The 19,726-nt window shown below is 32.0% G+C and overlaps 2 protein-coding genes across 2 annotated transcripts in view; both read right to left on the reverse strand.

The window, feature by feature from the left end:
• ENGase (cytosolic endo-beta-N-acetylglucosaminidase) overlaps window positions 1-19,726 on the reverse strand; it is a 60,946-nt gene that overhangs the window by 18,870 nt on the left and 22,350 nt on the right. The gene's annotated exons all lie outside the window — the stretch shown is intronic.
• On the reverse strand, window positions 7,623-12,834 carry LOC138180958 (uncharacterized). Its single transcript, XM_069115351.1, has 5 exons — window positions 12,681-12,834; window positions 12,188-12,314; window positions 10,366-12,136; window positions 9,417-9,502; window positions 7,623-9,339 (listed from the first exon to the last, which is right to left on the reverse strand). The coding sequence occupies exons 1-5, from the start codon at window positions 12,832-12,834 to the stop codon at window positions 9,258-9,260; spliced, it is 2,220 nt and encodes a 739-aa protein (XP_068971452.1). The 3' UTR covers window positions 7,623-9,257.

Here is a 19,726-nt window from a genome sequence, read left to right on the forward strand (position 1 = left end):
TTTGTACTTTCGAATGTCCCATAAATACAAAAAGATACGCAGTTTATTCATCACAGCGACAATGAAATTTCAAAATTCTTCGTGCAGTAAATATAATATATACATAGAAGATGCTTACAATTATTCGAATACTTCCATAAGCCCGTGTATCAGTAAATGTCCTCGCATTTATACATCGCAGTGTACATATAAATAAGATTGTTTAATTGGAAATTTTTAAGCAAAGGTTCACGACCAACCGATAGATACTCGATTTTCCAAACATCGTTTTTGTTTATATCGATCCGCTGATGACTTTCTCAATGGAGTTTGCAATGAAACCGTTACTATTAATCAACGACTGTCTAATTAAACATCGATTTGGCGATGCGATTAAGTCTGTGCTTTATTTTCAACTACTGATAACGAAGAAACTTTTGACGTTAATGATGATATAAAGAGATACGTGTATCCACGAGACGAGCAAATGTAGAAAGCGAGTAAATAAATTGAAGAATTGTTAAATATGAAAATTATCATTACACTGTGGATTTTATGCAACATTATGCACTGTGAACACGACTAAAGAATTAAAACCTCGACAGACATTTGTTTCGTCCACTTTCACTAGCATTAATATTTATTTACCATATTTATCCTATTATGTCGCTTTAATACAGGGTGATACATTTAATTTTTATTTTTCGTACACAACCACATATCTTTTTCTATCGCATCTTACAGCCGATGATCAAATTTAGTTACATATAGTGATATGTATAATAACATGATCTCAAAGTGACCTTCATCTCGTGAGATTTATGCCCATTGAGATCGCAGGTTTTAGCAAACGTGGACGTCGAAACCAGAGAATATGAGGAAATATTTTCTCTTGCAGTAATATCGAAAAGATCTGATCACGAAAGTAAGGCATTTATCGCTTACTTTCTCTTAAGTTATCGTCTTTCATTTTTTCTTGCTTCCACTAATTCATCACGAACGGTACATCGACACGCTGACAAATCGAAAGCGATTAGGTCTTCAGATCCTAACGAATCATCTGTGCGATGGTAGACATGTTCATTTACATTTACCGACTCTCGCCTGTCGTTTCAGATTTCACGTTTAATTTTCGAAACTAAATGTCACTTCAGGGTCATGTTACTATACACACATAACCGTATTTTATCATTAATTACTCGAGGCGATAGAAAAAATATGTATGTAGTCGTGTGCTAAAATGGCCTTGTAAATTCTAAAAAAAAAAAAGAAAAAAACCTTGGAAGAAAGATATTTTCACAAGATATTGGTCCCTTAATACTAGCCGAATTTCGTGTAAAATACTTTTCGCGTTATTGCATTTAGCAGATTACTACACACATACGTTCATGCATACACACACACACACATACGTTTCCTCTGTTTCTCGCCGTACGAATTATGCGTCAATATTCTACATTAATGTCGATATAGTACTTATATTAAATAATTAACATACAGCAGTCGTAAATATTATGAGTATGGTATTTCAGTTACCTTTTATATTTTCACATATAACATGCAATCTATCGCACCTCCGGCACAGATTGACATATTCTATAGTTCAACGAAGATAAGCGTTTCAATGAAATCTGGAACTTAAGAGCAAAAGATATTTACAGTGGCTACAAGAAATATCGATACATCATTGTATTTGTTATAACATTTGCGCAGTAATTGATTAGAGCTAAGTATATTAATAATAGTTTCATAAGGCTAGGAAATGTAATTCTATGAAAATGAAAGACTATGTACAACTGTAACCACTGTAGTTTAGTCTGTAATTTAAAAGCATATAAACAAATTTCTGAGTCTTAAATTCGTTAACTATCATAGAACACATTTTGTGGTAGCTTAACAACTACGTATAGGAGAACAAAATATTTTGTCACACAGTTGTTCGTGATACAGTTTGGACGAGATATCTTGCGAAACAATGTCGTTCGCATGATGTTTTGTACGAGATAGTTCGCGAAGCAATATCGCTCGTGTGACGCTTTGGACGTGACATGTATGTTACATGTTTTTTTTCATTAGAAAAAGAGATCTCGCGCAACGATTCGCATAAAAATCAATTCGTAAGACACTGCATATTTGTGAATATAAAAGAGATTAAAGATGCTAAACGAACAAAATGTTCTGTTTCTACGAGCAAATGATCTTATCTCTTCGTCGTATGAAATAATTCGAAACACGGTGCTACACATAATGGTACGTTACACTCGTTACAGAAATAATTCGTTTGTTTACGTATCTTATTCTCCTTACAAAGTATGCAGCATTTTGTAGAATGGCAATTCTTTACCGTAAAAGGTATTTTCTTAGGGAAACATTGAGATTTAATGCAAAGCGGGAACTTCTTCGGAGATCTCCTTGCCTGCAGATGGAAATTTTCAACTGGTCTAAAATACTTCTCTAACAATCCAGAAATAATGTTTTCTTTTATCTCGCAAAAAGTTTTTTTAGTTCCGTGACAAGAGTTCCATATTACAAGACAATTAAATATCGTTATGTCGAGCAAATGTACAAAATACTGCTTGTGCCATTTTATAGATTTACTTATGGTCAAATTCCTCTGTAAAATTTGATGGATTTGATTTGCTCCAGTCATGTGTGTATTACAATCTAGAAAGACATTGGGTTTCTTTCGGTATTGTCCTGTAACGCGATCGATACTAGTAGACAACACAAAGCGGGGAGCATGTACAGTGGTAAGAGTTGATATTAACTTTTTGTCTTTCCACGCACAAAAAGCCACTATTTCGTTATATCTGACTAGCATTTGTCCTTTTTCCAATCTATTTATATCTCTTGCAACCATCCCGTAATATGGCATTTCCTTTCGTTTTAGACGTATAATACCGCAAACGTTAGTTCCATTTTTATGTAACATTTCATACAAGGCGGGAAACGAATGGAAATTATTGAGGAACAGAGTTCTTCCTTGTCGAAGCAAATGTTTGGTTAAATGTAATATAATCGAACCAGCGGCACCAAGTGGTTCGGAATTCAGTTTATGTAGCAATTGTCCACTGTAAAGTTTCAAACTGTATACATAACCAGTTTCACATTCAGTCAAAATAAAGGTTTTTAGTCCAAATATTGCTCGTTTGTTAGAAGTACACTCTTCAAATGGCAGCCTATTTTTCCATGGCATCACGCTTTCATTTACGACGATATTTCTTCCTGGTCGATACGCGCTTTGAAAACGCGACAGTAACATGTCGATAACAGGTTGTATCTTATACGTTACATCAATATCTTTTCCATTTATTTTGTCATTATCCTCATCGCTGAAATGTAAGAATCGCAGGATTCGTAGGAATTTGTTTCGTGACATAATTTTGCTTACGAATTGAAAGTTGTACATGGGTTCGGTATTCCAATACATAGAGATCGTAGGTAAATGGACTATACTCATGTAAATAATAATGGCGATGGCAGAATACATATCAGCAACGGTAATATTATAAGGAACCTTGGTAAAACCTTGTTTCTTTCTGTATTTGCTGCTTTTCTTCACGATCATTTCAACAAGCTCTTGATTGAAAAAGTATTCGAAGATAGAAGTGGGGCAAATACTTCTTGACAAACCAGATGTCCGCTGCACTCCATTATTATTATCCATATAATGTATAATGCGTGGTTGAAAATTTGTCGTAGCTGTTGGTATCTTCCACTGCCTTCCTCCGCTAAATTTATTTAATTTTTCTGATAACCGAGCGTTATTGTCACTTTGCACATTGTCGTTACCACTGTCTTCGCTATCGCTAATAATACGGTTCTTAGTATATCGTCGCACCATGATCGCTACGAATTTAACGTAGAAACGATATACTATCGTGCAAAACGGCCGATGAACGACTGACGAGTCTCCCCACGACGCGATACAGTTCGTACGACGCTACGGAGATATCCCGCGTGTTTGTTTATTAGGGCGAAAGTTGTAATTACAGAAAAACAGATTCACAGGATAAAATCGTGCGAACAATATTGTGTCGCCATCCGTATCTGTTTCGTGGTTCCAAAGCAGTTAACAACATTTGAACCCGAGATATTTCTTTCGTTCAAAGCATCGCATGAATGATACTGTGTCGTGAGGTATTTCGTATAAGGCGTTGTACGAACGACATTGCGTTGTAAAATACTTCGTTCTCAAATACGAAGGGATTGAAAACATAAACATAGCAAATGGAATATTGAAACGACGAAAATAACAGAAACTGTTTACTTGGAGGTGTAAATTCTGATAAATTTGCTTTGTCCTTGTTTTGAATTTGAACGTATTTGTCTAATTATTATTAACACCTTGTACAGAAATCATTTTTAATAATATAAGAAATGAATTTTCATTTGCAAATGTGAAGCATCGAGTATTTAGAATAAGAAAATACTCGAAAGAATACGAGTCGTATTGAACTTTTGGGAGACTATTTGCATATTTGTCCTATAGATTAGCATACACAAGCAACTTGTACATACAAATAGAGAAATTCCACTTATTTCCTTGTTTTATGGATGAAAGGATAAAATGGTTGAATGTAATAATCCTTCCTTCGTACTAATTTGATGTGAGAATTGTATCGTTGAATAAAGATAAATACCTACAAATCGAAAAATTCTGTTTAAATGAATATGTATGTATACATGCATTTATAGTCAAGTTAGTATTCATGAATTAAAATTATTTTCATATGTTCGAAAACAAAAGGACATGTACTTATATGTAACTATCTTGTATATCACGTTGACTGCCACGCGTGTTTCCAAAGAAATCTCCATCAGGCCACGCGTACAGCAGTACCAAGCGTTCTCTACTAGGTGTTCCCATCGATATTTTAGTAATGCGAATCGCTCAAGCGGTGGTCTCAAGAATGATCTTTCGTTTCGTTTGTTCGTAACATTAAAACCACTAGCTGTTGTTGAATATAACGAAGGAAAGCGTGGTATAGATTATTCCGACCAAATGGTTTCTTATGCCACCACAATTAGAAAAGGAATCAAATGGTACAGAAAACTTGGCGTTCGATTCTTTCTGGCAATTTCTGTTGTAAACGCTTTGACGGTTTACAAAATTGCAACAAGGAAAAATATAAATATTAGAATATTTAGACAATTATTAGTTGCAAAATTATTAAGGTTGTCTGAAAATACAAAAAATCCTTGTCTTCCACGGAGTCGGCATAATATCGCCGTTCGGAAAAACGATTCCGGAAGAAGCGTTAGACGCGCGTGCGAACTATGTTATGCAAATAAAAGACGTGGAATGGACCGAACAAAGGCACGAAAGAATTCGAAGAAAACAACAACTTATTGTCCAAATTGTCCCGACCAACCTCAGCTATGTATAGAATGCTTTAAAGTTTTACATTCTAAATAATTTTTCTAATAAACCATTTTCGTATTTTTATTTTATAACAATTCAACTATTATTACAATTAATTATTAATTAACAATTTATTATTATGGAATATCTTTTCAAATACCTACGACGATCCTTCGCAAGTAGTCGAATAAACGACACCGAATATGCGTTACGTGGCCTGATCAGAAACTTTGCTGACACCCGAATACGGGTGTCGTGGCGGTCAACGTGATATAAGGAAAAAGTATGCTTGTCTCTTTCATGAAATGCAGATATACACGATCACGTATAATTTGATGGTAAATAAATGTTTAAATAAATATTACAAAAGGTAATAAGTCGATATAGTTTTTATACAAGCTTTTACTTATTGCAATATCGTGTACCAATAAGTATTCATATTTTATTTATTTAATATCTTTAATTTTCCCTTTACGTCAAAAGTTGTGTTGTCCTTTCTCAATCTTTCACGCAATTTGAATATCCCATCATGCCAGAACTTTTCAGTTTTTCGGCGAAAAACTTTTCAATGTGATTTTTTGTGTCGACCAAAGAGTTACAGTTTTCGCCATTGAGGGAATTTTGTAATGACCTAAATAGATGAAAATCTGAGGGTGCAACGTCTGGTGAATACGGTGGACGTGCTAGCACATCCCAAACAAGCTTCAATATCTTTTGTCGAGTAGTCAAAGACGCGCGAAACCACGCATTGTCCTAATGAAACTCGGAGGATTTCCGATTCGCTAGTTCTGGATGTTTTTGTTCAATTACTGTCTTTAATTCGTCTAATTGCCAGTAATATTTTTCCGAATTTATCGTCTGGTCGTTTGTCACCATAAACAGCGCATATATTGTTTGCTACTTGCGTAGCATTTTTGCCTTTTCGGTAAAAGAAAAGCATCAAATGCCTATAATGCACTTTATTCCCTTCCATATTTAAGAGCATATGAAACTAACAAAAATTAATGTATTTTAACCAAACCCTTTTCTAAAGATGCATCAAATATCACCTTTTACAATATGTATACGAGTCATTTGTTTTCAATCATTCTGATATATTGGGACTTGTCTTAATGCCACCTACTGAAAATCTAATAACCTACTAAAAATGTAATATATAATTTAAATATCTTTATAAAACAATCTTGTAACTCCTGTATATATTGTGTATGATGGAGGCAGACATAATTTTGCTTCTTTTTCCTTTTTATAATTTATCTGATAAAATCTCATATAAATAGTTCATAGAAATAATTCAAACCTAATTCCTATATCACAATATCGAATCTTGATTCTGTAAGTATGATAATATAACCATAGTGCTTGAAGAATAAGAAATCCAAATATATGACTATTTCAGCTTATTGAAACAGTTTAATAATATGTAAAAATACAATTTTATAGTTTATATGTACATGTATGTTTATATGTATGTAAGTAGATATATACCATTGATCGTTTTAGATAATAAATGCTGTAAACATGCTGTAAAATAAACACAGGGATAAATAGAAGCCTTTTAAGTTTCTGTTATATGTAAATATCAAATCTGAAAGATCCTAAGAAGTGTATCAAAAAAGGTATAGAATCTAAATATGACCAAACATTATTTTATTTTATACGAATTTTATTAACAATCCTATTATATCATCTTTATATACTGCAACATTAAATTTGAATGCAAGTTTAATTTAGGATAAGTTAAGTTACTAATTTTGTTATATACGTATATAAATTAATGCAAAATATATAAAATAAAATTATATAAATATTTGTTCGTTGCTCATATTCTGGAAACATATAAATTGTGGAGTTTTCTGATTTTAATGCCATCCAATATCGATAAATGTTATATACATATAGTATCGAGAAAAACCCTGGGAAATTAAGATCTACTTGACCATGGGCCACCCACGCCTGTGAAACATGTGCGTGCCGGGTATACCGGAGCCATGGTATAAGAGGTAGCCGTTAATTGAAAAGTGAGTGTTGTCAGGTTGCCAAGGAGTGTGGTTAGCGTTGTGAAGGAGGGTGGTTAGCGTGAAAAAGAGCGTTGGAACCGTTGTAACGAGAGTAGTAAGTGACGAATGGTGACTGCGTGCATATAGATTGACAGTGCATCATAGTTGATTTTGTGTTGACGTGAGCGATATTGAAACAAATCATACAGTCACCAAACCTACTAGCACTATACTCTCCCATATATATATATATACATATATATATATAAAAATATATTTTCCTGCTTGATCATCAAGTGACATTAAAATCAGAAAATCGACACAAATGTCATAATCCACAATTATGCTTGTTTCATCTTTAGTTAAAAAACACAATGTATTGCGTTATCATATTCTCTGTGATTTCTATATTATTACCAAGAAGTGAGGTAGTATATTCAGGTAGATTACGAAACGAACTATAATAATTGTGCTCGAGAGAGATGTAACAGTTGCAACCACGCTGCATGTTATTCATAACGAACAGTTCATCGACATCTCGAACATCTACGCATCTTAATATGCAAATAGCTATGTACAGTTACAACAGACTTACGAACTAACATCATAATAAAGCCTCAAAACACTTAACTCGTCCTTTTACATTTTACAACTTGCAAGATTTCTACGTTGAAAAATACATTGTCAATTTGCCAATAAGTTACTTTCATACAGAAACTTATTATTTATATCCTAAATCTTATCATTTGTGTATTGCTATATTTATATTTATAAATTTGTTAATATTTTCTCTTATTATAGCATACTTATTATTTTTTTGGATCGTAGTAGTTATTATTACCCGTTTTCTTATTATCTGAATGATATAATTTTATTACAATTCTTAAGATAACCTGATCACCTTAAGTCGTGAATACTGGATTTATTAAAAATTAATGAACCAAAGATAATTGTTCAGAATCAATTAAGTAGACGGTAATTAAATGTATGAATCAAGTTCAATACATTGTACATTGTACATCGCAACACTTCTTTCATTACAAAAAGAAAGTTATTAATTCATGAATTTCATTAGTACTGTTTAGTATTTTCCTTCTCAGCTATAAAACGACAAATATAAGATCCATGCTTACTCAAAGAATATATCTATATTCACATCCACTCGTTATTCTCAATCAATTACAGACATCCAATATTTTATTAAGTTTCGTTATCCATTAACAACTAATCAGTAAAGAAAATTCGTTATTAATCGAAGAATTAGTATATCACAAAGAGTATGTGTGTATAGCAGCATCGAGCAGATGTTCAAAATCGTTTCTATTTTTTTTTTTTTTTTTTTTTTTCCGAAAACGAAAGCATCAGTGAATCAGACTTCGCTTGATTTCCGAACACCAAATATATTCAAAATATATTGATGCACGCGGTTGTATGAAATAGATACAATGGCTCATAAAAGTATTTTACAACTACTATTCTTATGATAGAAAAGCCTAAAACCAATCTGAAAATATACATAGAACTTATTTACAAACATATATTTAATAAAGATTAGCACACAGCATTAATAATCTCTGCATTAATAATAATGTGGCTACAATAAGTTTCAAAAGTGATCCCAGTAAATATTTAGGCTTATTTTATACATATGGAAAATGGACTGTTTAAATACTTTCATGATTTGTACAAAATATCTACATACTTGTGTTAGGTGTTTTGTAATATCTATGTATATTTTCAGATTTGCTAAAAAATTTACCAATATAACTATAACAATCGGATTTTGTTACAATACTAACGACATTTCAAAATGTTTCTTACAAGACATATAGTATATTCATAAACGGCGTCTTCTACAAGAATATGAACACTTTTGTGAGCAACTGTATAAAAAGAACGCTGTTACTTGACCGCTATTTTAATCTTCTAAAATGTTTCCTGTACTTTTGTCGTACTTGAGTAGACGCAGTACCTTGTTGTACTTGAATAGGCGCACTAAAACAACACATTGTAACTTATGGAAAAAAGATCCTGCTATTAATGTGTAGAGTAATTTCATAATTTGTACATACTTGAATTTATGAACACTAAAATGGTACGATGGTCTAGTATTAGGAGGATTAAAATTAAATCCTTCAGATTGGATTGAAGCAGGTTCCTAAAAAGGAAATCATATATTAATCATGATAATGTTAATAAAACACAATCATTAACACAGTTGGTATCGCGAACCTCTAATACTACTACAACACGATTTTGTACATTTCTTTCTATACCACTGTAAAAGAGCTTTCAAAAATAGAAATACAGTAACTCTTACTAGTACCAGGTCATGTACGCAGTATTCGAGATATTACTCTTCTGTATATTTGTTTATAATAGTGTTTATGAATAAGTCATGATAGTCGTATCTTATTATAGTGGCAATGAAATCTGAAAATATTACGTATAACATATACAGGGTGGTTGGTAACTGGTGGTACAAGCGGAAAGGGGGTGATTCTACGCGAAAAAAGAAGTCGAAAATACGGAATAAAAATTTTTCGTTCGAGGCTTTGTTGTCGAGAAAATCGACTTTGAATTTTCGCTCGGCACGCGTGCACTTTATCACGTCTCGTTATAACGGATCTCACTATAGATCGTTGTCTCGATTAACGTTATTTTTTTAAATTTTTAAATTTTTAGATTTTTATTCTATATTTTCGACTTCTTTTTTCGCGTAGAATCGCCCCCTTTCCGCTTGTACCACCAGTTACCAACCACCCTGTATAATATTAGGTTGCTCCAAAAGTTTCTTTCGTTTCATAAGGAAATAATAGATGCACAACATTTTCTGTTTTATATTATCTTATTTACTTATTATCTTACTTTTGGAACAACCTAATATATTGCTAAAATAATTTTACGAGTGTTCAGTATGTACAGAAGAGTATACGAGGATGTACAGAATGTAATAGAATAAACCGATTGTCAAATATGCTAGGAATTTTTTCAGTGACTTAATACTTTTAGTTTACTTACAGCTGTACAATCTCCCGGTGGCGAATCAAAATTAAACGCGCTATTTAAAGGTACTGGTGATGAAGTAGACAATTGTTGACTTTGCGTAACAGGTTGCGATGTAGAAAATGAACTTGCAGTTGTATATTGCGGAAATGCTGCTAGTTCCGGATTAGGTTCGTTAAATGTATAACCGGAGAAATCAGTTGGTGCTTGATTCTGAGTCGATACAGCAGGAATGATATTCGGAGAAAAATTGAATAGAGTACTAGGCATTACAGCTGGTTCAGTAGGAACGCCGTTAAATATAAATGTTTGATGTACATGTATAACAGGCGTTGACTCGCTGGTAGGCATTGTAAAAGTAGTAGTACCAGATACTGATGTCGGTGACAATGTAACAAATGAAGTTGATATTGCAATTGGTATCCCGATTCTTGTATTGTATGTCGTTTCTTCTTGGTTTGTTATTGCTGAATCGCAAGCTGTAGGTTCATTTTCTAGTACTGCAGAAGTGGAAGATTTACATGAAATTTCGCCACAAAATTCACATCCTTTATTAGATAAACTAGAATTAGTTGGTGATAAAAATGATGATATGGATGTTGCAGGATCATGCAAAGTTTGTGATGCAGTAGGTGCTTGGAATGTTGGACTCGACGATGTTGTTGTTGTTGGTTCCCAACAGAAAGGCGTAGATCTACTCTCTGCGTTATCACACACTGACTCTTTACTTTTTGATGTTGGAGAAGTAAAAAATTGACTCGTACTTGTTGCACCAAATGCATGTTGTTTATTAGATAAAGTAAAAGTAGTTGGTGATAAAAATAATGATTTGGATGTTGCAGGATTATACAAAGTTTGTGATGCAGTAGGTGCTTGGAATGTTGGACTCGACGATGTTGTTGTTGTTGGTTCCCAACAGAAAGGCGTAGATCTACTCTCTGCGTTATCACACACTGACTCTTTACTTTTTGATGTTGGAGAAGTAAAAAATTGACTCGTACTTGTTGCACCAAATGCATGTTGTTTATTAGATAAAGTAAAAGTAGTTGGTGATAAAAATGATGATTTGGGTGTTGCAGGATTATACAAAGTTTGTGATGCAGTAGGTGCTTGGAATGTTGGACTCGATAATGTTGTTGTTGTTGTTGGTTCCCAACAGAAAGGCGTAGATCTACTCTCTGCGTTATCACACACTGACTCTTTACTTTTTGATGTTGGAAAAGTAAAAAATTGACTCGTACTTGTGCCACCAAATGCATGTTGTTTATTAGATAAAGTAAAAGTAGTTGGTGATAAAAATGATGATTTGGGTGTTGCAAGATTATACAAAGTTTGTGATGCAGTAGGTGCTTGGAATGTTGGACTCGATAATGTTGTTGTTGTTGGTTCCCAACAGAAAGGCGTAGATCTACTCTCTGCGTTATCACACACTGACTCTTTACTGTTTGATGTTGGAGAAGTAAAAAATTGACTCGTACTTGTGTTACCAAATGCATGTTGTTTATTAGATAAAGTAAAAGTAGTTGGTGTTAAAATTGATGATTTGGGAGTTGCAAGTTCAAGGTTATTCTGTTCATCGATACATTCTTCTTGGCATGTACGTGAAACTGGGTCCAGTGTTTGTACAGTTTCTGCATATTTATTATCTGACAATATTAGAGCATCCAAAGTACTGGAAAGGAATGAAGTTGCAGAAAGAGGAGCTGATACTGTACTAGAAGTCTTAGTCGCTGGAAATTCTGGCGTTGAGTCTTTCTTCAGATTTTCAGAATCTTGCTTTACATCAGTTTTTACATCATTACCTCTATTCGTTTGGAATTCAATACTATTTTTTGAGATCGGTGAAATTCTATTTTCAGCTATTGTTGCTTTATTTGTTTCATTTCCTCCTTCAAGCGTGTCGCATATAAAGTTATTTTCAGATATTGTAGCATCAGTCTCCTCTTGGCTAGCGGTAGAGTCAGCTATATCACAATATGAACAAAAACAACAGAAATAACCGAATTAAAAATTAATGCAGTGAAATGTAGAGAAAATGTTTTATTATATGTTTTAAAAATTCCTTTTATTGACCACATTTCATATCATATTTTGATTTCACATATTTTTATGATGTCTTTCTTTTTTAATTGTCGTCGTAATATTATACAAATTCGGAGATTTTAAATTGTACAATATAGTAGGTCACATTAATATCCGGATAGACTAAACCAAAATTACTTTTTAGAAATTGGACCAGAGGACTTGAGTTTCTTGGAAAAGATAAAAGAATTAGATCACCAAATGTCATTTGTCACGACATTTTTATCTAAACCTGTAATGACCATTACGATCCTCTAACAATACGTTTTGTAGACTTATGTCGGTTATATACATGCTAAAATTTTCATCAAAATCAGTTGATGCAGAAGCAAGCGGTAGGCATCGATTTGTTACAGTTATAGATCGAAAACAGGTTTCGTGAAAAATTGCACTTTTCGCCATTTTTAATTTGTAGTTCATACAAACATTGACCGACGAACAATTCAGTGAGCACACAAAGGGTTAATTAATCAGAATAGAACATATTTCACAACACATTATTTACGACAATTATAAGCAGTTCAGCGAGCATTTAAAGGATTAATCAATTAGAATATAACACAACTTACATATCCAGATTTAACACACAGTTAGACAAACAGAATACGAAAATCTATAGTTATCAGCTATTTGGAGACAACACATAAGAATACACGAGTCAATATGAATGAGTTAATTGGAGATGAAACACAAGATAATCGAATAAATAGCCAAGTATGACAGTTTGATAATGGAATCTTGGAGTAGATTCGTTGGTTCAATGTTACGCTACTTTCTTTTACTATTTATGAACAAGGGAATTGTCAAAAAGATTGCAAAATGTATTATAGCAAAACAGATCGTATTTTTTTACGGATTGGCAGTTGTGACGGATTTGTAAATTTGTTTATCAATTGCAGTGACATTATGATGAATTGTGGGGATACACTCCGGCATAATACAGGCTCAGAATCGCGTAATGATAGAAAAACTTTTTCTCATTTTTTTTTTCTTTTTTTTACGAGATTTCAAGATCGTCATTTTCTGAAAATGGAATTCTATCGTATGTTCTTTTATATTTTCTCTAATCGATATGTTTATTTATTCTTTATAGAAGAATATTAAGGTTCTTGGCCTTAAAATGCCTTCGTACTTACGTAACTCGTTTTGAGAGAGCAGTGACATGAGCATTAAGAATATGTTTATAATTATATAATTTTATAATAATATAATTTAGTCAAGTAGTAGGTAGAGCTGAATTTACACTGTCCACTTTGAAGGATCGCTACGGTTGAAACGAGGATGAAAAGCCGAATTTGTGCTGTTTCACTTTGGGGGAACACGAATGGAAACAGCGTTTATCCGCCGTATTCGTCCAAAGTGAAACATAAATTCGCCTAAAGCAACGTTTTCCGATGAATTGTCCGCTGTGATGATCCACAGTGAGACAGTGTAAATTTAAATTTACTTGCAACTTGACTTGAACGTTTATACAAAGTATCTGTCGATAACTGCTGCTTAAAACAACTGCAAAACAACTGACAAGGGAAAATAATGTATAAGCATCTTTTGCGTGCTTTATTGATACCGTTCAACATTAAACATTTTTCATTATATGATTGCAATCCTCCAAAGTTACCTCGAGAATATCGGTATTAAATAACTATTTAATTATTTAGTTAGAACTAAAAGTTCCTAAAATAATTTCAATGTTTCTTCTACTTTGTTACAAATACGTAGCTGATAAAGTTAGCTTATTGCAATTACGATGCAATCACTGGAAAATAAAGACTGTCCGTGTATGTATGTCGGAGATGAAGGGACATCGCGGCCTTTCTTTTGGAATTTTTGGGAAGATCCTCAATACTTTAGTCTAGACTATTTATTTATAGCTGTACTTAAATGATAAAACTTAGCAATAGTTGTTATGATTCAATCCTATTGTGTTTGCCCGAGATTTGCGACGATGGGCTTGGGCTCGAGGTGACACAACTGGTCGCCCAACGTAGCCACGGTCACGGGATGAACGTTTTTACCTAACAGAGAAGTGCCAATATTGTGGGACACACGTTGTATTAACAATCAAACCCCGGGCAGGAGCAATGTCAGCTCTACGCGGGTCTGCCTAGCAACGGCGGCTGGAATTTTGTTGGTACCCCCGGCCAATATGCAACGAACAAACGCGATCGTAAGGAGAGGAAAATTTCCATCAGTCTTTTATTCTTGCGATCACCTTGGAGAGTCTGCGCATCGTCTTTACGTGTATTATTATACCGAGCGTCACAGCAAACGTTACTTTGTGCTTCAAAATATATTCTACGTTTAACAAAGAGTTGCCCCGTTGACCGTGGATACGTTATTGAACCTAAGAACATTGTCACTAACATCTCGGGTGTTTAATCACCACGGTAATTTGTCAAACTTTGTAAAAATCAATATTTATACCAGTAAATATAATCTCTGTTGTACAACAACGATGGCTAGTCCGAATGAAGATTCGTTACACGCCCATAAACCTAACGCTAACCCGACATGTATATGACAAAAATCGTGGAAATAGAATAACAACGGATCGGTGTTCATTTTTTCTCGGGTCACTGATCTATCTCGACCCACCATTAACGTATTACGAACGTTTTACAGATTAAAACCACTAAAAAGTTTTAGGCTTTTTACCTGATTTTAGTAAGCATGGTTACGCTCGAATAACAGTAATCCTGTTTTCAACTGTGCATTTTTGCACCCAGATGAATATATACTGGAGCAATCACTTGATACAAGTTTACAGTTTGACAAGGTATATCCTTGATAACACCGTACTTACTATCAGTATTATATTCCAGTAATTATGTATTAACTAGACAGCCATTCTACATGGCAACATAAGCAGAAAATGTAGAATAAGGTTTGTTCATACGATATTTCGTTAAAATTGACTTGAACTTTACTTAAAAGCTTAAAATTGAGTTAAAAACTTTGCCAAATGTATACTCGAACTTGTCTGATTCCGAATTATTTCGGTCTGATTTCTGATGTGGGAATGAACAATCGATAAAGGGTTGTTCTACATCCCGAAATAAATCAAGAATTTATAAAATAAAATTTTTTCATGCGGCGCTTCGTTTTCAAGAAAATCGAGTCGAAATATTTGTCCAGTATAACTGAACTTGCCTGATTCTGAACTAGGCAGAAGTGAATCAATAAGAAGTTATTCTGTATTTCAAAATAAATCGAAAATGTAGAATAAAATTATTTCATAGAACGTAGCGTTTCTGGGAAAATGAAATTTGAGAATTTATCGAGTAGACGTGCAGCAAGTCGATTCTTAGTTCAACGCATTAAATTCTATTTTCTTAAAAATGAAACTTTACATAGAAGAATCTTGTTTTACATTTTTGACTCATTTTCGCAAGTAGAGTAGTCTCCTGTCGGTTGTTCGTTTTCTCTTGAAAATCAGATAAATGGAAGAATGTTATTCTTTACTGCATGCTTTTTACTTATTTTCGGAGATAGAATACCTCGTATCAACTATCCACATCTGTCCTTCAAATTTAATTTTCCGTATAATATCTCGTATAATTTCGTATAATATCAAATTTAATATTTATATATATATTGAGGTCTTCACGTACGAAAAATTAAATTTATATAATATACAATATTCTATACAGTAACATTCGAAAGCATTTTGTAGTAGCGTACATATTCTTCCACTTAATTTCAATTTCGATTATGCTTTGTGAAAAGGCAGTAGTTCCTATACTCGATAAGAACATAAAATATCACAAATTTCACATTTTCAACATTAGCTGATAATTTAACAGATAAAACCAATTTTAACGAGCGTTCGATCTAATCTTCAGATCACGTTTTTTTCTATAAATGCATCGAACCACTTCGAAACAATGGTGGAAAGTTTTTACGATAAAATACAAATGTACATAAATATCTCGTTAATAATTACCTAAATCGTCTAACAATATAATCACGAGCTATCCATTGCAACACGAACCAAATAAACTTAACTTTCAGATTGTAGAAGTTTGATAAAACGTTTTACCCAATATATAATTCCTTACATAATTTCGATACGAGATTAGATACTTCTTGTTTGAAACAAAAATAGCAAATAAAAAGATTGACTACTCCAAGTAAATATATTTGAAAATAACGCTTGAAAAAGAAGTATTATTGCTAGACTTGCATTTAATATCGTGCAAATAATATATACAATCTCGCCATTACTAGTTTTCCTACACGTTCTCCAGGAAGTAGGTATTTAAACTAAATGCTGCGAGAAAGAATGCTTGTCTCGTGAACGATTTAAGTTTCGAAATCTGTGTAAATTATCGCGTAGCATATAAAATGAGGTATGTGAGATATTCATAAACTGATTTCAGGGAATTTAACACAAGGTTATACGTTAAAGCTTGAAACGGGGAAAGTTTTTCTTCGAGTCGGGTTGTATACTACCGCACAAAAATTATCCTTTACACTACATTTTAGCATTTAGTTACATTATTTAATTATATACTTCGTTATATACTTCGCAATATATATCGCTAGATATATTTTACTTACAACACTATTGCAATGATTCTATTCTTTATAATCATTATTACTATTTATTCACAAGTATTGGGACATTCGTGTGAAATTTGATGATTAATATGCATAACCAAGTAATATACCAGAATATGTAATATAAAATATGAATTACCAAGGAATGGATTAGTCGACCGAGATTTTGTATTCACATAAAATTATGGTTTAGAATACACGGCAGAAATTTATTAGATCTGCAATAACATAAGTAAATTAGTATAATAATTATGCCCCCCACAGTCTTCTAATCTAAATCTGATAGACAAAATTTGGAATTAATTAAATAAGAAGTTTCGAAAAATCTGCACAAAATCTAAATCTGTACTGCAAAATCGTTTATGAGGTGCATGAAATTGAATAAGAAGTAATGCAGTGATAATATGCTTACTATATGATAATAACATAGTAAGTAGCAAAATAATTAACAATACAATAATTAACGACAAACATAACAAGTATAGGCAATGAAGAAGATAAATTAATTTCATTATAGGAAATTCTTTATTTTATTCTTTATTTTGAATAAGATAATAATGTTTTAAGGTTTTAATAATTTCTTAATGATTCTTCAAGGATACTTAAGTTTTCACAAGTGTGCTAATACTTATGAACAGGAGCTTATGATAGTGTATCATAGAAGTATTGAGTTGCAAAATTGGATATTTTATTCTTACAAAGATATTTAATGATTTATAATACATGTACGTATATTATACATATATTACGTATATTTATTACTGTATTATATTATAGTATTAGTCCTTCAGTTTTAGTACACATAATTATGTACATATGTATTTCATTATTATTTGTTGATGTAACTATTGATACGAACAATACCCAAGTATATGTTTGCAGTTGATGAATTAATTATTACAGAATCTTTAAATTGAAAGAATGTAGAAAGATATATATTTATTCACGTGGAAAAATATTCATGATCTTTATTATTGAAAAAGGAAATGACGAAAGTAGAATTAGATATTAAAGACTGTATATACCGCAATAGCATGCCAATAGATTTTATTGAACCGTTTCAAATATTTATCAGTTCCATTTTAACCAGTTAATTGTACTCATCTCGTTCCGCGAGCGAGAGATACGGTCTGAAAGCGATTTTAAAAAATAATATGTATTGATGAAGTTGCAGGAATCCGTGAACTTACGCTACTGTTTAAGAAGATAAGAATTTAATTGAACAATTAATATAATTTACGTAACAGAATCTGATCTGAACGCTCTAGTTACTATCGTACTAGTTTAACCGTTGCCTTCGTTTCCAATAACCGTTTTGCAGTTAATACGGCGTTAACTATAAATATAAAACTAACGGAAACAAGTCCGATAAATAAGTTTCTATATATTGTAGAGACACTTTTATTGATGTAATAGTTATCAAAATATCTTGAATAATTTTAGGTGATTTCACGTTGAATTCTTATAGTATGTTAATTATTTTTATAATTTCATTTGTAATTTATTAATTATTACAATTTTTTTATAATTCACATCATTTACTTATCAATAATATTTATAATAATATTGTATTTATAATAATCTATACAAAAGTATTAAAAATATTAATTAATTAAACTAATATTATTCATTTCTTACAAAATATCGTGCATTTATCATCTGTCATATTAAATCTGTCAGCTTATTCCTCTTATCTACTATTTCATATTAAAATACTTTTTTTTATCAACGAGTGATAAAAAATGTGAGTATCAACAGAAATCCACTTATATTTTCTCACGTGTAATTAATCTGTAATTAGATGTAACCTAGTACCATGATTGATCGCTACACAATAATTGGAATTATAAAAATAAGATTATATATAAAGAGAATAAAATTAGTGTAATTGATTCAAAATCATAATTTTATTCTTATATTTCCATGTATAATTTATTAATTATTATAATAATTTTACAATTTCGAATCATTTATTAATCAATAAATAATCGCTGTACACCTAGCTTGTAGTTTTATCTTTATATCATCTTTCCGTAATGTCTCCAATATAATTTACGACAATATATTATTGTATTTTTATGTTAAATAATGTATTATACTTATTGTCTTGCAATGTGATTTGATTATGTATTATAATATAGTCACTGTAACCGTAAGGTGGATGAGTCATTTCTTGTTTGCAATAATTAAATTATGGACGTTTATGCACACTAATTTTACACAAATTAGTGTGACACATACGCATACAAAATACACAGAAAAAATATGCACAATATGTCAGCAATATGTCCAATGTAAGGTAATATATCGAATGTCATTTACGATACAATGTTTAATAATCGATATTTAACAATACTTCTACAATTATTCTGGTATGTATAGTTTGTGCGATAATGAATTATCAGCTCTTTATGTCAGCTTATAAGATGACAGCTAGTTGCTGTTGAAAATATTGATGACACAAAAAAATGTTAAGAAAATTAAAAATATTGTACTGTAATATAAATATTGTATTGTAAATATTGTAAAAATAAATACATATTTTTTATTACATATTTTTTACTACACATAATAATGAATTCAACGACTATATTCACTCAAGGTCATTGAAAATCAATCCAGGTCACAGAAAATTTGGTGGTATTCGTAGTCGATTTTACGAAGCTCATGAGCATTCTCTGTTGCTCAGTGCATATTTCGATAAGTGATTAACTTCAAAATATTTCAACAATTA

Source organism: Bombus flavifrons, chromosome 1, assembly GCF_040668555.2.
Source record: "Bombus flavifrons isolate JBK064 chromosome 1, iyBomFlav1_principal, whole genome shotgun sequence".
NCBI lineage: Eukaryota > Metazoa > Arthropoda > Insecta > Hymenoptera > Apidae > Bombus > Bombus flavifrons.

Coding starts and splice junctions, on each gene's coding strand:
- LOC138180958 (XM_069115351.1), bottom strand. CDS start 12,834: ATGGCGAAAAGTGCAATTTTTCACGAAACCTGTTTTCGATCTATAACT. Junction 12,315..12,680: donor AAACGTATTGTTAGAGGATC/GTAATGGTCATT, acceptor ATTGTGATATAG/CTGACTCTACCGCTAGCCAA. Junction 9,503..10,365: donor CACCGGGAGATTGTACAGCT/GTAAGTAAACTA, acceptor TTTCCTTTTTAG/GAACCTGCTTCAATCCAATC.